The sequence below is a fragment of the Strix aluco genome, chromosome 16, assembly GCF_031877795.1.
Source record: "Strix aluco isolate bStrAlu1 chromosome 16, bStrAlu1.hap1, whole genome shotgun sequence".
NCBI classification, from domain to species: domain Eukaryota; kingdom Metazoa; phylum Chordata; class Aves; order Strigiformes; family Strigidae; genus Strix; species Strix aluco.
The window spans coordinates 17,478,277-17,495,598 of record NC_133946.1 but is presented as its reverse complement, the minus strand read 5'-3'; the positions used below and the strand labels follow the sequence as shown (position 1 = coordinate 17,495,598).

Sequence of the window (17,322 nt, the reverse complement as noted above, 5' to 3'; positions counted from 1 at the left end):
GTGCCATTCAGGACAGGGATGACAGGTGCCTTGCTCACTGACACGGAGCCCAAAACCACGCTGGCCATCATCCTTGCTGTCTGCCAGGAATGCAAGCTAAGATGTGTCAGGCTGCTTTCTGGGAAGAGGGCTTGGTCATTCCCAGCTGGGCTGTGATTGCCATGAAATAGCCCCCCAACTGCCTGGCACCCAGTCTAGAGGCAGAGACCCCCCCACCAGCCCCATGCCTCGAGGGGAAGGATGGGTGTGGGAAAACAAACACCATCCAAAGCGTGTGGTTGAGCGTTTTGGTTGCCTTCATTTTGCAGCTTTCAGCGTGGCATTTCCATGGAGAAACACCGCTAGCACTATTGTTGCATTAAATATTTTGTTCTTGTTTTTAAATAAACTCTGGAGCAGAGTCCCGCTCTGTTGCCTCCCAGGAGGCTGTAGTGCTCTGGCCCTCAGTAACAAAAGGCAACTCCATAACGGCCATTTGTTTGTGCCTGGGAATGAAGCTGGCCTTTATCCCAAAAGCCTTCCAGGGTTTTTTGTGGTTTTCCGAGTTCAGGCCAGTCGTTGCCACCCTCTCCCCCGCCTGGCTGCACGTTCCTGCTGCTCCCACCCCACCAGTTGCGTCCGCTGGGCTCCGGTCAGGAAGCCACACGTGGTGCGTGTCTTCTTCCCTTCCCTCCTTTACCTTTTGCTGTTTGCTTGCTTGGCAGAGGTGCTGGCTCTGACCAGGAGTTGGCAAAGTGCAAGTGGGGAGAGGAGTGGGAAGCGGCGACCTCGCTTGTCTGTCTCGGGTCTGCACATCCTGTCTGGGGTGGGAGTTCAGCAGGTCGGGTTTGGTTTTGTTTTTTTAAAGCTGCACAAATCCCAGCAAGAAGCAAGGACAGGGGCCTCCAGAAGACTTGTATAAAACTGCAAATGTCTCTGTTCCCTATTAGTCTCTTCCACCAGTTGAGGTTCTCGCTGGACTTTTATCTCCTGGTTTTCAGAGCAAAACTTTCCTAGCTGCCAGTGGCTCCTACGTTTTCCTGATGTTGTCAGTATAAGAAAAACTTTTACAGTGAGAACAAACATTCACTGTAACAATCTGTCCAGGGCCATGGTAGAGTCCCCATCACTGGAGGTTTTCAAGGTATAACTGGACATGGTGCTGGATAGTCTCATCTAGGCTCCCTTTCTCACAGAATGTTGGACCAGATGATCTTTTGAGATCCTTTCCAACCTTGGCTGCTCTATGACTCTGTGATCACCTGGCTATATTTTTTCAGCCTAGAAGTTGCCTTCAGTGTTTATTTTGAACTACTTGAGAGTAAAATCTTCTGTCCATCCGTGGGACTGACCTGGTCATTGAGGTCCCTGCAACATCATGCTTCTTGGTCCCCAGATGTGCTGCCTCTGCCGGGGTGGTTAGCATGAATAGTGACTTCTCAGATGTTGAAATGAGTTGTCCCCAGCCCAGCTTTGTCTTGTCTCTGCCGAGCTAATGAGAGGAGAAGTCAGAAGCTGCTGCACTCAGGGATGAGCAAAGTTGGTTTTCCCAGAGTGATTAGTGATGAAGAGTCTCCAGTGGAACCACCCAAGTAAGACGGAAAAACTTGCCAGTTTGGCTTGAAAACCTAAACCAGCGACATCACTGATACGAGCTGGAGTGGTGAGGGCTGGTTCTTGGGCATTAGCAGATTCTGGTGACAGTAAGCAGACCTTTTTCTGAGAGACCACTACTGCTATGTTGTTCTTCTTAACAGCAGTTATGTAGTATTTGAGAATCTCCATCAGTCTCTCTGGAGCTTGGCAGGCGCCCAGCCAACAGCCTTCATTTTACAGGACACGTTCGTGCCTTCCCATCACCCCCAGCCCCTTCAGGGCCCCTCTGCCCCACACACGCCCCAGCCCACTGCTCGCCACGCTGGCTCTCTGCCCGGCTGCTGCTGCCAGGCCACCTCGCCTCATCCCCAGCCATTGGGATAAAAACACCTAATGCTACTTCAGGCAGGCCCACAAAACTTGAGCTGCTGGCCTGTCCTTTCCAAGAAACTCTCCTGGGATCTTTTTTTTTGCTTGTTTTTCCCTTGTCTTTGCGCCTTCAAGTAAGGAGGTGTCTGCTCCCCACTTGGGGAGCTTCAACAGCCCAGTTGCCTGTTGGTTTTTTGCAGCTGCTGGGTGCTGCTGAAGCCCTTTCAGTACACATCAGGAGGTGCAATTTGCATCTTTTCCCCCTTTTGCTGGCCGCGTTGCCGCAAGGATGTTGGCGTCACTGGCCACAGATGCCGTCAGGTTCTGTGAAGAGGGGCTTCCTGTGGCGGGGTCATCGTGCTCCATTGTGCTGGCGCTTCCCCTGCCGCTGGCTCCCGCCCGCCCGCGGCGACTAAATATAGCGGGGAGGAACAGCGGCCGGAGGGTCCCAGCGCCGGGGCTGCCGGGAGGCCTTTCCCTCGCCACCCCTCGCCGAGTTGGCCCTTGCGTTGGTGCTGGCGTTGGCGTTGTTTGGGTGCTGCTGACTTTTAACGAGGGAAGAAAGAGGAACGAAAGTTCACCCTTTCCCAAGTTTGACGTATCCGCAAGGGGATTTTAAACAAGTTGAGGCTGTTATTATGTATCTGTTTTTTTTAGAGAATGGTTTAACTTGGCTTAGCTCTGCTCTCAGTGCATGCCCTTTAGACTTCGCACTTTAATTATCAGAAGACTGTTTAAAAGCTACAATGATAAGAAAAACCTTAAACATGAGGGGCACGTAGAGCAGTTTTAATGTTGAGCTCTGTTTATACTTTAGTGCTGTTCCTAAAGGGGAGTTGACAAACTGATTAGTAACTATAAAAACATTTTGGCTCAACGCAAAAGAAAACATTTCGTTGAGGGGACGTATCTCCCAAGCGCTAGGAGGATTCGCTGTACTGCTGTTACCTCTGGAATGACCCATGTACGCTTATTCTCGTCCTGATTTTTTCTTTTTACTGTCAGTTAAAAATGGTGACTGCAGTCTTGCCTCATTTCTTTGATTATTTTTTGCGTGTTAAATTTCTTTTGAATGGAAGGTAGAATTCACTTACAAAGCAGTACGACCACAATACTTGAGAATATTAGTCAACCAAAAATGCACTAAATATATGGGTCACACCAGAAGAAAGCTGGTTTTGGAAAAGGAAACAAATTTAACTGAGCTGTAGCATTTGGCTGAGTCATCACCAAGGTCTCGCCAGTCTCATGGTCAGTGAGACAATGGTGATTACTGGGAGCAGCAGACCTGAGCCTTGAGCTAAGCTCTTGTTTCCTGGATGAATAAACTTTCATTCATCTGGTTTCTGAGCCCCCCCTAATGCCTAATTTCCAAGCTTTGAACGTGTTATGGAGTAAGTTGACTGTGCCGATTTAATAAGCTGAAGTAAAAAATGTCTTCCTCTCTGTAGAAGAACCTATAACAAACAAAAGCCAGATTATATTAAATGAGATGCTTAAGCAGAGCTTTTCCCTTCATTTTGTGGCTCATCTGTCCTTAAAATGTTAGCCAGATAAATATTTGTATGATGTTTAATATAAATAAACCATATGCCTTATTGTTTATTTTAAAAGATATGCTGAGTAATCGTTTGCATCTCCTCTGCTTTGTGTAGTATGTACAAAGCATACTACAGCTTTGAGGAGAGCATAGAGCCTTTGCCTTGCCTGCTACATCCTCTGCCTATTACTGCTCCAGCTCTCTGTGTTTCCTCTGATTTTGGGGGTGGTGGGGTTTTTAAAGTTTTGGTGCTAGCAGCTTCAAACACTTTGAGATCTGACTCATGTACCTTGTGTTGTTCTGCTACATCTGCCGCCACCTCTACTCATATCTCCTCGGCCTTCACAGAATCACAGAATCATCTCGGTTGGAAAAGACCTTGAAGATCATCCAGTCCAACCATTAACCTAACATTGACAGTTCCCAACTACACCATATCCTTAAGCACTATGTCAACCCGACTCTTAAACACCTTCAGGAATAGGGACTCCACCACCTCCCTGGCAGCTCATTCCAATGCCTGACAACCCGTTCTGTAAAGAAATGTTTCCTAATATCCAGTCTAAACCTTCCCTGGCGCAGCTTGAGGCCATTACCTCTTGTCCTGTTGCTTGTTCCTTGGTTAAAGAGACTCATCCCCCCTCTCTGCACCCTCCTCTCAGGTAGTTGTAGAGGGCAGTGAGGTCTCCCCTCAGCCTCCTCTTCTCCAGACTAAACCCCCCCAGTTCCCTCAGCCGCTCCCCATCAGACCTGTGCTCCAGACCCTGCACCAGCTTCATTGCCCTTCTCTGGACACGCTCGAGTCATTCAATGGCCTTTTTGTAGTGAGGGGCCCAAAACTGAACACAGTCATCAAGGTGTGGCCCCACCAGTGCCGAGTACAGGGGCAAGATCCCTTCCCTGTCCCTGCTGGCCACGCTATTTCTGATACAAGCCAGGATACCGTTGGCCTTCTTGGCCACCTGGGCACACTGCTGGCTCCTGTTCAGCCAGCCTTAGCCCTACACACCCATGATCAGCTGCCACAGGGACCTGGCCAGGCCAGGCCAGGCGCTGGGATGTTGCCATACGAAGCTCTGCAGTAACACGCCTGCCTCTCACTCTCCCTTGCAGGAATCTACATCCTGATCGCCGTCGGAGCTGTCATGATGTTCGTGGGGTTCCTGGGATGCTACGGCGCTATTCAGGAGTCTCAGTGCCTCCTGGGAACGGTAAGAGGTCCCTGCCTGGCGGCAGCCGGCCATGCCTCTCTTGCTGGAGCCTTTTCTGACGAACGGGGCTGGGAGGACGCGTGAGCACGTAGGTGGGACCTGGCTGAGCTCTGCGGAGGAGCGAGGCCGCGCTGTTTGGCCGCAGGCTCTGCCCAGCCCGCTGGAGCCCCGGCTGAGCTGGCAGGCGTGCCGCCACCTCCCGCTCCTGCCTGGCTGCAGGACAGAGCCTGAAGCCAGGAGCATGGCAGAAGAGGTGCAAACAGCAGGATTTCTCTGTTATGTGTGAACACCCGCCATGCTTTTATCCCCCTCCATGGTCTGGTTGTCTCACCAAGTGCCCACTAAACCCTCTTTCTTACCTGATGTCCCCTACAGCTTCCCCTTTCACCCTGTTTCAAGGCTGCCTGTGGCGATTCCAGTTCTTTTAAGGAATCATCTGCTATTTTTATCTGTTTGGATGAGGAAACAGCAAAGATTTCCCACAATATCTTTGTGAGGATGTCTAGGTACATCCTGGAAAATCAATTACTGAAGTGCTACAGGCGTCCTTGATGTGAGGCAGCAGCTTGGGATTTCTGGCACAGGAGGAGCTTAATTGTATAAACTGTAGCCAACACCAAAAGCCTTTGCCTTGGGGGTAGGGGAGACCCATTGATTTAAAGCATGTTCTCACATGTGATTCAGCTTTAAACTCAATGCAAAAAAAAAAAAAATAGGAGGGGCAAAACATTAAAAAGAAAAAAATTGGAAGTACTTTCCAGTACTTGGCTTCGTTGGGCTGGAAGATTCTCACTCATGGTGTAGTGACCCCTGGGTGTGGACAGAGGGAAATGGAGCTGCTTTCCCTTGCTCTCACAGATGGCTTCACCTCTAGTTGCTTCTGTTTCCCTGTAAGAAGGGGGTGCTTCTCACCAGCTTTTATCTGTATAAAACATATATATCTGAACGTCAGTGGATGAGAGCTGCTGTGGGAGTTTGCATTATCACTGCTGCCGAGAATAGGAGGAGCCCGCACACAAATCCGACAGGGGTGCTTGTAGCAAGGTCTGGCAGCTTTGGATTATTTTTTTTTTTTTGTTAATGCAAGTGATTACAGAACCTGAATTACCCCTTACTCCTTCTTGAAGTTGGAAAGAGGATTAGAAGGGCAGATGGTACAAGTTACCTGAGGCCTGACAGGGAAGCCAGCTGCTTCAGCTGAAATTAGCAGCTCTAGCTGCCGTGCGCTGCCTGTGTTTGCTCACACCTTGGCTGCCAAGAGGAGGCTGGAGACGCCTTGTGATGACGCTTTTCCCTGGCCAAGGCTCCCACCATGCTCCAAGGACATTTCCAGGCAGCCTCCTCAGGGTGTTGCTGGGAAGCAGCTGCTCTCCCCTCTCCTGCAGCCAGCTGATGGAGTGACTATTGGCTTATTGCAAAAGGGGAAAGTACCAGGAGCCTCCACGCTATCATAATCCCGTCCAAAGGTGGCATGGAAGCTGAGCAGCAAGACTTGAGGAAAGCAGAAGGGAGCTGCTTGGCATGGAGCGGGTGCTGCTCCCCGGGAAGGGGCTGGGGCACATCCAAACGCCTGGCTGGGAACACCTCCCTGTTCCCGTAGCGTCCAGCTGTATCTCTGGCGTTCTGCCGTCAGCTTGCAGAACTCAGTCTGCAGGAAATTGTACCTCCAAATCTGAGATAAATGAGCCATCCTTCACTGGAGGGTAACCACTGCAAGAGTGAGCCCTAGTGCCTGACCAGAGAATTACAGTGACCTTGCGCCTGAAGGTTAGGGTGACGTGATTCCTTGAGGGCACGTGGGACCCAGTCCCCCAAAGATGTTCCCGGAGAACCAGGGATACATAGGTGTGTGAAAAACAGTTGGTTGTTCTGGGACGGGGCATGGATGTTGGAAGTCCTTTTCTGCTGTCACGTCAATAGTCCTGTTTCCATTTTGCTGATAACTCTGCTCTTGCACGCGAGAGCATCATTCTGGAAACTCCCGTTCCCTCTGTTGTTGAAGAAAATGTCCTGAATGTTGTCTGGAACAGAGACTGCCTAGGATCCAGGGGCTGTTGTCCAGCCATGATTTTATGTCATCCCCTGACTGCATTCACCTCTTTGCTTCTTTACTTCCACAGCAAGTCTCCCAGTTTGGGGCTTTTCCCAGGAAGAAGTCGCTGAGGGTGATGTTGTCATGGAGGCCTGTCCATGCCTTCCCACTTGACTCTGATGTATGAGCTTTACAGCTTCCCGTTCCCAGTCTAACAGACTGACCATCACAACGTGTTCCTGGGATCTGAACAAAAAGATGGAGGGAGGCTTTGGGGGGATGGTGGGGAAGAGTGCTGGAACTGCACGAACAGGGTGGGACTGTGGGAAAACATCAGTGTTAGTATTTATGCAAAAAACTGCAGTAGCCTTGCAGGGCTGTGGATGCCAAGAGAGCTGGCCATAAATCACACCCTGACGCCCCGCAGCTCTTCAGCAGCTGAAATGTGCTTTTAACCCTGAACTAGCAATTCCCATCCTCGGAGTATCTGGGGCAGAGCAAGAAGCTTGTCTGGAAGGTGCATGAAGAGGAACAATGTGTCTTGTAGTGCCCAGGGCATACTCATCCCTGCCGGTCCCTGTGTGGGAAAGGCTCTGCTAAACCCCGCTCAGCCATCCCAGGGGAGGTCTGGATGTGGAGTGGCATCCGATGGGTTTTAGGAAAATATGTTGGGGCTAAGTGTGTGTATGAGAGAGAAAATGGTTTGAAGTCAGGCAACACCTTGCTCTGATCTCTTCCGTCAGTAGAAGAGCCGCTCCACACCTCTACCCACCTAATTGCTGCTTTTGTCTGTAGCCAAATACATTAAGTGTCCCTCTCTTGATTTGTCTTTGCAGTTCTTCACTTGCTTGGTGATCCTGTTTGCCTGCGAAGTTGCGGCTGGAATTTGGGGATTTGTCAACAAAGACCAAGTAAGACAACTCTTAAACCTTCATTTGTGGAAGTGGGAGGCTGGGACAGAACTGCAGCAGATCCCAGCATGTTTTGCTTGCGAGCTGCTCCCAGACTAAGTCACGGGGGCTTGGATTAGCTGTGTGGCCTGGACAGGTCACCTAACTCCCCTTGGCTGGACTGATGAAGTTTAAATGTGAGCACTTGATAGTAGCAGCTGCCTCTTACGGTATATAGTGCAATGTCTGCAATAAAAATAGCCCCGTCTCACTTGGGTCTCCTCCTTGCTCCCAAACAGTCACAGTGTGAGCTGATTCATGTATGAAGTCGTGAAGAAAAGCAATCTGCATGGCCGAGGTGCCAAAGGGCAAGGGGCGAGCCCAGCCGCGGGGCCCTGAAGGGAGGGAATACCCTGTGGGGAGAGCCTGCGTCTGTGTTAACGGGATTGCTTCGTGCTGCCTGCTCTTTGCCAGTATCGTATAACCCACTTCGGGCTGTTCATCTGCCAGGACTGAGCTTGCTGCTGATCAATATGCTGTGCACACATAAGGGGCAGAAGTCGTGTCTGTCCCAGGCACCTGCTAGGGACTGCTGGGATGAGGTCCTTTGGCTGGAAGGGGTCAGATAAATGGTAGGACTGAAAATTGCAGCTTTTCACCTTCCCTTTCTCCTCATCTTCCCTTTGCTATGGTCACCTCTGCTCACACACATGCAGAGTTTGGTCTCAAAGAGCAAAGCTATGAGTGTATGGGAACCGTGGCCACGCTGCAGCAAGCAGTGGGCTGGGTGTTGATCACTCAGCCATCAAGGGTTTGGAGGAGAGAAGGGGACTGCTTGTGCTCAAAGCCAACGTTAGACTCTGGCAGAGTAGGAAATGTGTTTACTTTACTAAGAGACGTAAGCCAGCTGTGTAAGTAGGTGGTGGCCTGCTCAGCTTTCACATGCATGTAGGCCACAGATGACCAGCTCAGCCCTGAATGGGAACACCCTTGTAGTCACCCACCAGAGAGAGCGTGACTTCACCGGAACAAACTCTTCCGTGGCTAAACATATTATTATACAGGCAGGGTGCTGTTTCCTAGCAACTTTGGTGAGCTAATTAACTTTTGCAGAGGGGCTGTGCCTCCTGTAGATGTTAGTTTGTGAATCCTAGAGTCCAAGATGTGTGACTGAACTGACAGCAAAAAAAGTGAAGCTTGAGTAAGGAGGGACCCCATGGCTGTTGCTTTCTGTGCTGGGGAGAAGGTGCTTGGCCATCAGAGCATAAAGATGAGAAATTTAGGATCTGCCAATACAAGAGCGATGACCTCATCCGCTAAAATTAATTTTGCCGTTTAAAATGAATGGTGGCAGTCTGTTGGCCTCAGCTGCTTTTGCAGCCTTGATGATGAGTAGGCTGTTTGGGAGTCCCAGTTTACAAGGCGGGCGGCTTGCTGCTCCCTGCCTTGGTCAGGAGCCACGCAGGCTGGGATGATCCCAGGCACCAAGAGCTGCTCCCCACGGGGATTCTGATCCCCCGGGGTTTGCAGACCCTTGCAGGGGCAGTCGTCTCCTGTCACACGGGCACAGGATGCTCTTCCACGAAACTGGAGGCAGTCTCTCCCTCAGCTTGGCTTCTTGGAGATGCTTTAGTTACAGGATGGGGAGGCGAGAAGTAGGATTTTTTTTTTTTTCCATGTACCAGACTCAAATGGCTTGATCAGAGAACATCGCCCTCCAAAGCAAACTTTTTTGAGCAGTGACAGAAATGTTGGGATAATTGATTGAAATCACACTCCTTCTTGCTGCAGTTTCTTTTTTCGTGTGCTAATCCAGCCTGTGCTGCCAAGAGCAGATGTTCTGAAAAGCTTTTTCCCTTTCATACTTGCTCGTGGTTTTTTTTTGCTTCTCTTGCATGTCTTCCTTTCATCTATCTCTCACAAATTATTGAAGGGTGTTAGATGAGAAGCCACAAGGCCAGCTTCCCTGAAAATGAGGGTTTTTTCATTGTGGAGCAGACCCCCATGGGTGGCTGCAGTTTACCAGCCCAGGTGGCAGGGTTAGAGTACAGATAAGACTTTTCATAGAACCATTTTCAGGATGGGGGTGCCCCTCCAGGTGGGGACCCAGCCAGAGTTTGACATCCACCTAAAAGCACCTCAGCTTCCTGACCCAAACGAGCTGCCTCACTAGGCTTTAGTGTGCAATGTCTCCCCGATTCCTGCCATCTGCTCCAAGCCAGGCAGTGAGCCGAGGTGCCTGTACCTACAGATGGCCTTGCTTGAGCACCCCACCTCCTCCAGACTCCCCCAGCATGTCCTGCCCCTGCAGCCTCGGTGGGAAATGAGTTGCCTGTGTGCTTTGTCTCCGTGTGTGGGGTGGTTCAGAACAAGCCATTTCTGCATTCCTGAGCCTGACAGCAAATCCCCGTGGGCTGAAGGCTATCGCAGATCTTGTGGTGCATCCTCCGAGCCCTGGCCATCTCTGCCTGCTACAGAGAGCTGGCTGGAACCTGGTAGCTGGTGGATGAAGTTCTTAATATTTGCTATGGCTGGAGGGACTTGAGCCCTATGAAAGCCAGGCCTTTTTTCACACACCTGTGCAAATAAACAGGGTCCAAATCTATTTAAAAACTGCTCATCTACCTGCAAGTGCCATTAGAGGGAACCTGTCCCCTTCAGGCACATCTGCTGGCCGGTTTTCCTCCTTCTCCTCTGGCTGAAAGGGAGTTTTTCCTTTGTCTTTCCTAGATAGCCAAAGATGTGAAGCAGTTCTATGATCAAGCGTTTCAACAAGCGCTCATGGCAGATTCGGAGACGAACAACGGGAAAGCTGTAGTGAAGACCTTTCATGAAACGGTAAGACAGCAGCAGTCTCGCTGCACGCTCTGCTTAGGCTACGTGCAGTTGGCCAAAGCACCCGCTGGTGGATAGGATCCTGCGTGCTGCAGACTACACCCCGTTAACTTCTGCATGCGGTTTGTCAGGGGGGAAGTGGTGAGGAGCATAGATTGATCCTCCCCACCGAGGCAGAGGCAATAAGTTGAACTATAAGTCCTCAGGCAGGGACTGAAGGCAACGCTGAATTTTTTCATGTTTAGGAGTGAACTGGATCAAATGTGTTCTCAGCACTGGGATTTTGCTGCCTGCTTTCCAAGTTCTATGTAGAAATCTCCTCCCTATAGGAGTTTAGTGCAGCCAGAGGAAATGAGAATGTGGGAGTTAAGAGAATTAGAAGTGGGGGTCAGGAAAATGAATGGGAAAAGCAGGGTCTAAAGCAGATGGTGCTACATTCAGGTCTTAGCCTTTCAAGTTTGCTGTTGTTACACGCCAAGAAACAGAGTTGTACCCTCTTCAACATTCTGTCCTTCGCACTGTGCTGGGAAATCTGGCCCCAGCTCTAATGAAGTTGCTTTTCATTTACCTCAGCACCCCTGATTAAGTAAAATTCAGTGGAAGAAAAATGTTGCTCTGAGGAACTAATCCTGATACTTCCTCTGCTCGGCAGGAAACAAAATCTCTGGAGAGAGATGGGTTCACTCTCTTCCAGGATACCAGTGCCAGACCTGTCTGGGATTACTGTAGGAAGAAGCTGCATTGCATGGAAAGAAAATCTGAATTTGGAGAGTTACTCCCCTTCCCTTGTTTCCCCCTCCACGATGCCTCCTCGGTCTTGGGTGGCTTCAGGGATGTTTAATGATGGGGAGAGCCTTACATGAGTGTTTGCTGTCTGCTAACACTAGTTTTTTGTTGGGTTTTTTTTTCTTCTCTCTGTGTAGCTGGACTGCTGTGGTCCCGATAATGCAATAGGAGCTATCACTCCCCTGTGGAGAGATGACCTCTGCCCAAAGAAGGACACCATCCTGAAAAACCTTATTGAGGTAGGCATGGCTGCTCTTTGCTCAGCGCAGCTCCTGCGAGGAAACTTGGCTGCCAGGGAAATTTGGGGATTTATTGGGAATTAGATATAGGGTGGAGATTTCATTTATTTGGGGATGGTGTAAAGGGATGTCGGAGGTTCCCATCAGTTCTTCCATTGCTCTTACTGCTTGAGAGGGCTGGCAGGAGCAGAGGGGTGAAGTCTGGTGGGAAGTCCTAGAGGCGGGACCCAGGAAGGCCAGCAGGACTGGGGGGAAGCAGACCTGCCTTTCTGGGTGTCAGGGGCGGGCGAGGGGAAAGCAGGCTCTCTGACCGGTGTGCTTCTCTGCTTCAGTTCTCGAACTGCCACAAAAAAATCGATGAGCTGTTCTCTGGGAAGCTGTACCTGATCGGTATTGCTGCCATTGTGGTCGCTGTGATCATGGTAAGCGTGACTACACGGTGCCCTGCTCTTGTGGGATGGGGGAAAGCTGCCTCGAGGTGACCTGGTTCTGTTCCAGCTGGGCTGGATCCGTCCCTCTCCTCGGGATGCCCCTGGGGCTCAGCATGCAGTGCCAGTCCCCTGCACCCCAGCTGCTCTGGGATGTGGCGAGACTGAGGGCTTCGCCATCCCCCTGGGGGGTGGGATGTTAGGACAGGTGCCCGGCAAAGCAGGAGCTCCTGCAACCCCAGCCAGAAGGGCAGAGCACCATCGAGCCTCCTCGCTGCCTCCAAAACCACTCGTTTCTTGGGCCGCCGTGTTTCGTTGCTGGGGTCTGCAGTGGGAAGGGATTTGCTTTCTTTGCCACAGTGGGTTTGCTCCCCACAAGCGGTGGGTGGTGTGGACCAGTAAGCCAGTGCCTGCGCGAAGGCTGGGCGTAGTGCCAGAGGGGTCTTGAAGTGTTTGCTGTGTAGCTGGCAGCCGGGAGGCCTGCAGCATGCACCACTGCTGCCAGCAGGAGAGGGGAGAACGTCATCTTACCTCGAATTGGCCAACTCCTAATGAAAACGGCAGTGCAGACACAGCATCTCTGCCCTTATCTCTAGCATGAGAGTGTTTATGTGGAGCGGGGGACCTCGGGATGTGGGGGAGTTCCAGCATCGTGCTGGTCAGTGCCTCACTGGTGCCTCTGTGTCTCCTGACAGATCTTCGAAATGATCCTGAGCATGGTGCTGTGCTGTGGCATAAGGAACAGCTCCGTCTACTGAGCTGTGAGAGCCGGTGAGGGGAAGGGGGGGAGCAGGGCGGACGGCGCTAGAGGGAACCCCAAGTGCCACCAAGTGACCAGGAGACATTTCAACAAAAGACAAAGAAAACTATGTATATAAATACTTCCAATATTACCGTACAGTACTTATCATTTTTATTTTGAAGTACTTTTTTTTTTTTAATAAATAAAACTTTCCCGTATCCTTGTGGCTGAGTTAGTTACACATCAGTTTTGTGTGATGGGGAAAGCTGCTGTAGCAGGAGATCGAGTCCTTCCTCCCCCTTCCCCACCCCCGTAACTCAGAAATAACGTTGGTGGAAGATGTACAGAGGAGAAGGCTGAAGCCTGTTAGCAGAAAACTTTGCCTTGGTTTTTACTCTCTTTTTCAACACTGACTTTTTTTATATACGTAATTGGATGCTGAAGCAGGATTTAGCATTTTTGTTCATTTGTACTCATCTTTTCCTACCACCACCCCAACTCCCTGGCGTTCCCGAGCTGTCCGTAGGGAAGCCTGGCTGACTGCCCGAAGCCTGGGAGAGGAGAGGAGAGGAAACGGCCCCCGTCGCCTGGGTGCGATGTGTCCCGCGGGAAACACAGGCACGTTGTTCCTCTCTGACCTGTTTGCATCGCTAGGTCAATCTTTAACAGAAGTCATGCTTACATTTTTTTTTATTCTCTGAAGAGTGGGGATGTTTTGGGCTTTTTGTGGTTTTTTTTCTTGGGGCTATAACTTTATAAATTCACTCATTTCCATTGATTGGTTACATTAAAGGGTCAGTGGCTGGGGGTTAATTTTAGTCCCAGTTTTTCAAATATAACGAGTTGAAAATTAAGTCACTTTCCTAACCTCCTTCAGTGTTTCTTTATGGACGTATGTTTTTGGGAGAGTCTAGTTCTGTACTAAATTTCCACTGTTAAGCTAATGCTTTCATACAAATGCTCTTGGAAACAAGAAGAAAACTTTTAAAAAAAAAAATGTCCTTAACCTTAGAAATCCTGCATTTATGTATTGCAGGATGACACTTGGGGGTTCCCAGCCATACGCATACATGTTTAAAATTTCATCTTTGCATCACTCTCTTGTTCAATGAAATTTTCCTTACTTACAGCATATTGTCACACACTGTAACGTTGCTGGGAAATTGTCATAACCTGATTTTGAAAAAAACCCCAACGTAGTTTATTTTTAAGACCTTCCACTTCCAGTTATATCGACAGCAGGAGATCAGCTTATCAAAGCAAGGGAATTCAGGATTTTAGATCACACCAGTTGAAACACTTTCTTGTGACCTGGTAAGCTTTGATTGCTAATTTGATGTATGTGGCTTTTGTTGTATGCCACTCCGTTACCATGTAGATAGACGGGGAGAGTGACCCAGGAGCTATGTAATAAAATCAGAGTGTCTCTAAAAAGATGATCTATATGTATAGTTCTATAGATATATATTTTTAAGCAAAGCATTTTCCTTAGCCATACAGGCACTTGAGCTAAAAATTATAGTATCTCTCAGCTCTTTGCCACCTTGAAGCAGGTAAGGGGAGGAGTTGAAACTAGTGATCACCTTCCCCACTTCAGGAATATTTTTGTTTCTTAAAGTATTTCACTTTCCCCCTTCATTGCAACGAAGAGCTTCAGATCAGATAGGGAGGGAGACACGTGATCATTTTAAACTAGCACCTTGTCCACTGCACATGGCTGCTGTGGCCTTTGCCACTACAGGGTGGGAGATTCCTGCACTGGGGCAAACTGATCCATTCGGAAGCTTTTCCTCCCTTCCACTCCCCCCTTTCCTCTTCCTGTCTTTTAGTATATAGGGCCTTTAAAAAGTATATAGGTAAATATATATATATCAAGTTGTGCTGGGTAAGAGGAGGAAGTGCTTCAACAGAACTTTGGATTGAGGGGTTGGACAAGAAAAGATTCAGCCTTAGAAATAGCCTTAAAGCAACACTGCCCTGAATGTCCACGTTGTGCACATGGAGAACGAGGCGAGGTTTTGCTGTAGGTAACCCCTTCCCCTGCTCCCCAGCATAGCTCCTTCAGGTCACCTACTCTGTTGTGTGGCTATATGTATATGCATCAACCAAGCATGTGTGTTTACATATATGTGCATCGGGATTGTTCGCATACAGAATGGATGTGTAACTTGCCGCCTTTTTTGTTGACTGTTGATAAATGTGTATAAATATGCCATTAAGCATTTCAATTCTGTTTTCTTTCCTTATACCGTATTTTTGATATTGTTCAGTATTCAGTTGATGCTGTGTATGTCGCTGGAGCTCTGTTTGAAGACGGACTGGGTCTCAGTGTGGGTCAGGGGTGTCCTTGGACATCATAGCTGTAGGGGTCTGGGTTGTCCCAGGCAGGAGCAATTGGGAGAAAGTGGTAGTTGGAGAGGGAGTCTGAGAGCTGTGGGAGGAAGGAGAGCAGGACACTTGCTCAGGCCACGTCCCTCACGGGCTGCAATTTGCTCTCTGGCTCATTTCAGAGGTGGCTGGTCACTGTGGGGAGCTCCAGAGGCAGCTCCTTGGGCCACCTCCTGTCCCTGTGGCTGCTGCGGGAGGGGAACAGCCAGTGGCTGGGAGGGTCGTGGGAGGGAGCAGAAGGAATTTTGCAGGGAGAGGGTAATGCTTTCTTTAGAGTTACTAGGTGAGAGTCCCCATGTTCGATGGAATCAGCTGTAGCAGGGAGGGTCCGCCCTGGGAGAGGAGGTACAGAGGAACCATCATGCTTAAGGATGACGAAGTAGCTGAGAAACCCTCACAGAAAAAACTACCCACTTGGGTCTCCTCTAGTCCGGCCTCCTGTGAAGCTGGACCTGAGCTAAAACAACCTAGAGAGGGAGCTGTGAAGGGCTGAGGAGACTCGCCCTGTTGCAAACACTCAGGATCCAAAGGCGACAGGGCTCTCCTGCCAGCTGGTTGGACCCAGAGCTGGCTGAGGTGGAGGGGAAAAACCACTAGGCTGGACCCCTGCCCTGCCTCAGGCCTCTCCTGCATACCTGTGTGTTTGTGTGTGCAGCATGGGGCCTGTCCTGCTCCCCTCCGCACCCCAAAAACCAAACAAAGGTTGAAACTGTGGGCTGTAAACACAAACCCCTCCCTCTCCAGGGAAGCATCCTCCTGGAGCTAGTGACAGCTGAGAAAATGGCTGTGAGCTGAGGCAGGGGGGCAGAGGGAGGCTGGCGGGGAAGAGGGGAGTCAACCGTCCAGATCTAAGTTCTAAGACCACATCGAAAGGTCAAACAGAGCCGCTGACAGCTTAACTGAATGCTCAGGATTTTTTCATATTGTGGAGCATGCCACAAAGCAGTGTGTTTAACTTCTTTCTGCCTTTTTTTTTTAAAGAAATGAAACAAAAATCAATTTAATAAACGTTTCTCATAGTGTGCATAGTGTGATGAACTGCTGCAGTTTTACAACCAGTTAACCTTAACACCAGGATGCTTTGTGAACCAGGCTTCAACAGCATGGGTTCTTCCAGCCTCGGGGAGGGGGCTGCAGGCAGGCTGGGGACGCATCCAGAATGGTGCAGAGGGAAGGCACAAGGTTACTTGCCAGCAGTGGTGGCTGCTGCAGTTGTGCCCCCCCTCAAGGGAAGGGGGGCACAGCTGTGAGGGAGCTGATGTGGATTGCAAATTAGGGTGACTGTGCTGAAATTCAGTGACAGTACTGCGCACACCCAAAGGGGCTTCTCCTAAAGTGACCGAAAATGCCCCAGAATGCCCTCTGCTGCCATCTGGCCAGGGACTGATCTGATTTTTACGGATGGTCTGGTAATGCCACTGTTGCTGCCATCGCCTGCCCCTCCGCACCATCTGGGGACAGCCTGGCTGAGAGTGAGGGGGGAGGCCAAGTGCTGTGATCCCACAACTGCCTGCCTTCCTCTGCCCTGTCTTGGATTTCTCACTGTGTTTGAGGCAGGAATGTCCCACGGCAGCCACCAGCCATCGCCCGTGCCGGGACGGAGAGGGAGGGAACGCCGGGTGAGGGGGAGCCGTGTTCAGCTGCCGCAAAGAAAGGCAAGCCCTGTTCCCAGCGGCTGTGCCCGTGCTACGAGATCATGCCCATCTGTTGTTCTTTCACTTGTTTACCTGAATGTTAATGGAGTCGGACATAATGACTTCTGGAAAGAAAAAAAAAAGAAGTTATATTTAAAAACAATAAAAAAAAAAGAAACAAAGCAAACCCCCTTGTTAGTGGATTTTTAATGATGTGTTGTCAGATCTTGTTTCTTTCCATCGCATACAGATTTCTGCCACGTCTTCCAAGGGAACAAGCTTGTCTCGTTCTTGTATTCAAACAGAATTCAGGCTGCAAGGAATGCAGTCCTTAGCTGACCCTCTAGGTGGTTTCCCATGAATGTGATGCTCTTTGATTCATGCCTTAAAACATTTGGATTGTGGTGCTGTATTGTTGCTCCAGATGGGGATAAAATTATTCCTGCCTCTGGAGCTAGGATTAAGCTGATGTGAGTCACTCTCAGACTCAGGCTGGTGTTCAACAGCGGGAGAAATGATAGTGGAAACTCACTGGCAAAGCACAGTGTGTATTTGGCATCCAGGGTGTGTGCCTTGGGACCTCAGCCTGGAAGCACAGCCCGGATCTTAAACCCTCCCTGGCTAAATGCAGTCCCCTCTGCGCCTCGGGGCTG

General features: G+C 49.9%; 1 protein-coding gene across 1 annotated transcript in view; it reads left to right on the top strand.

Moving 5' to 3' along the window:
• The window catches only part of CD81 (CD81 molecule), a 37,522-nt gene extending 20,666 nt beyond the window's left edge, over positions 1–16,856 (top strand). Inside the window, exons 3-8 of the mRNA XM_074841705.1 lie at positions 4,598–4,695; positions 7,564–7,638; positions 10,348–10,455; positions 11,376–11,477; positions 11,810–11,899; positions 12,601–16,856. Coding sequence (XP_074697806.1) covers positions 4,598–4,695; positions 7,564–7,638; positions 10,348–10,455; positions 11,376–11,477; positions 11,810–11,899; positions 12,601–12,663 — 536 coding nt within the window. The 3' untranslated portion in view covers positions 12,664–16,856. The remainder of the gene's footprint in view (positions 1–4,597; positions 4,696–7,563; positions 7,639–10,347; positions 10,456–11,375; positions 11,478–11,809; positions 11,900–12,600) is intronic.
• The last annotated feature ends 466 nt before the right edge of the window (positions 16,857–17,322 follow it).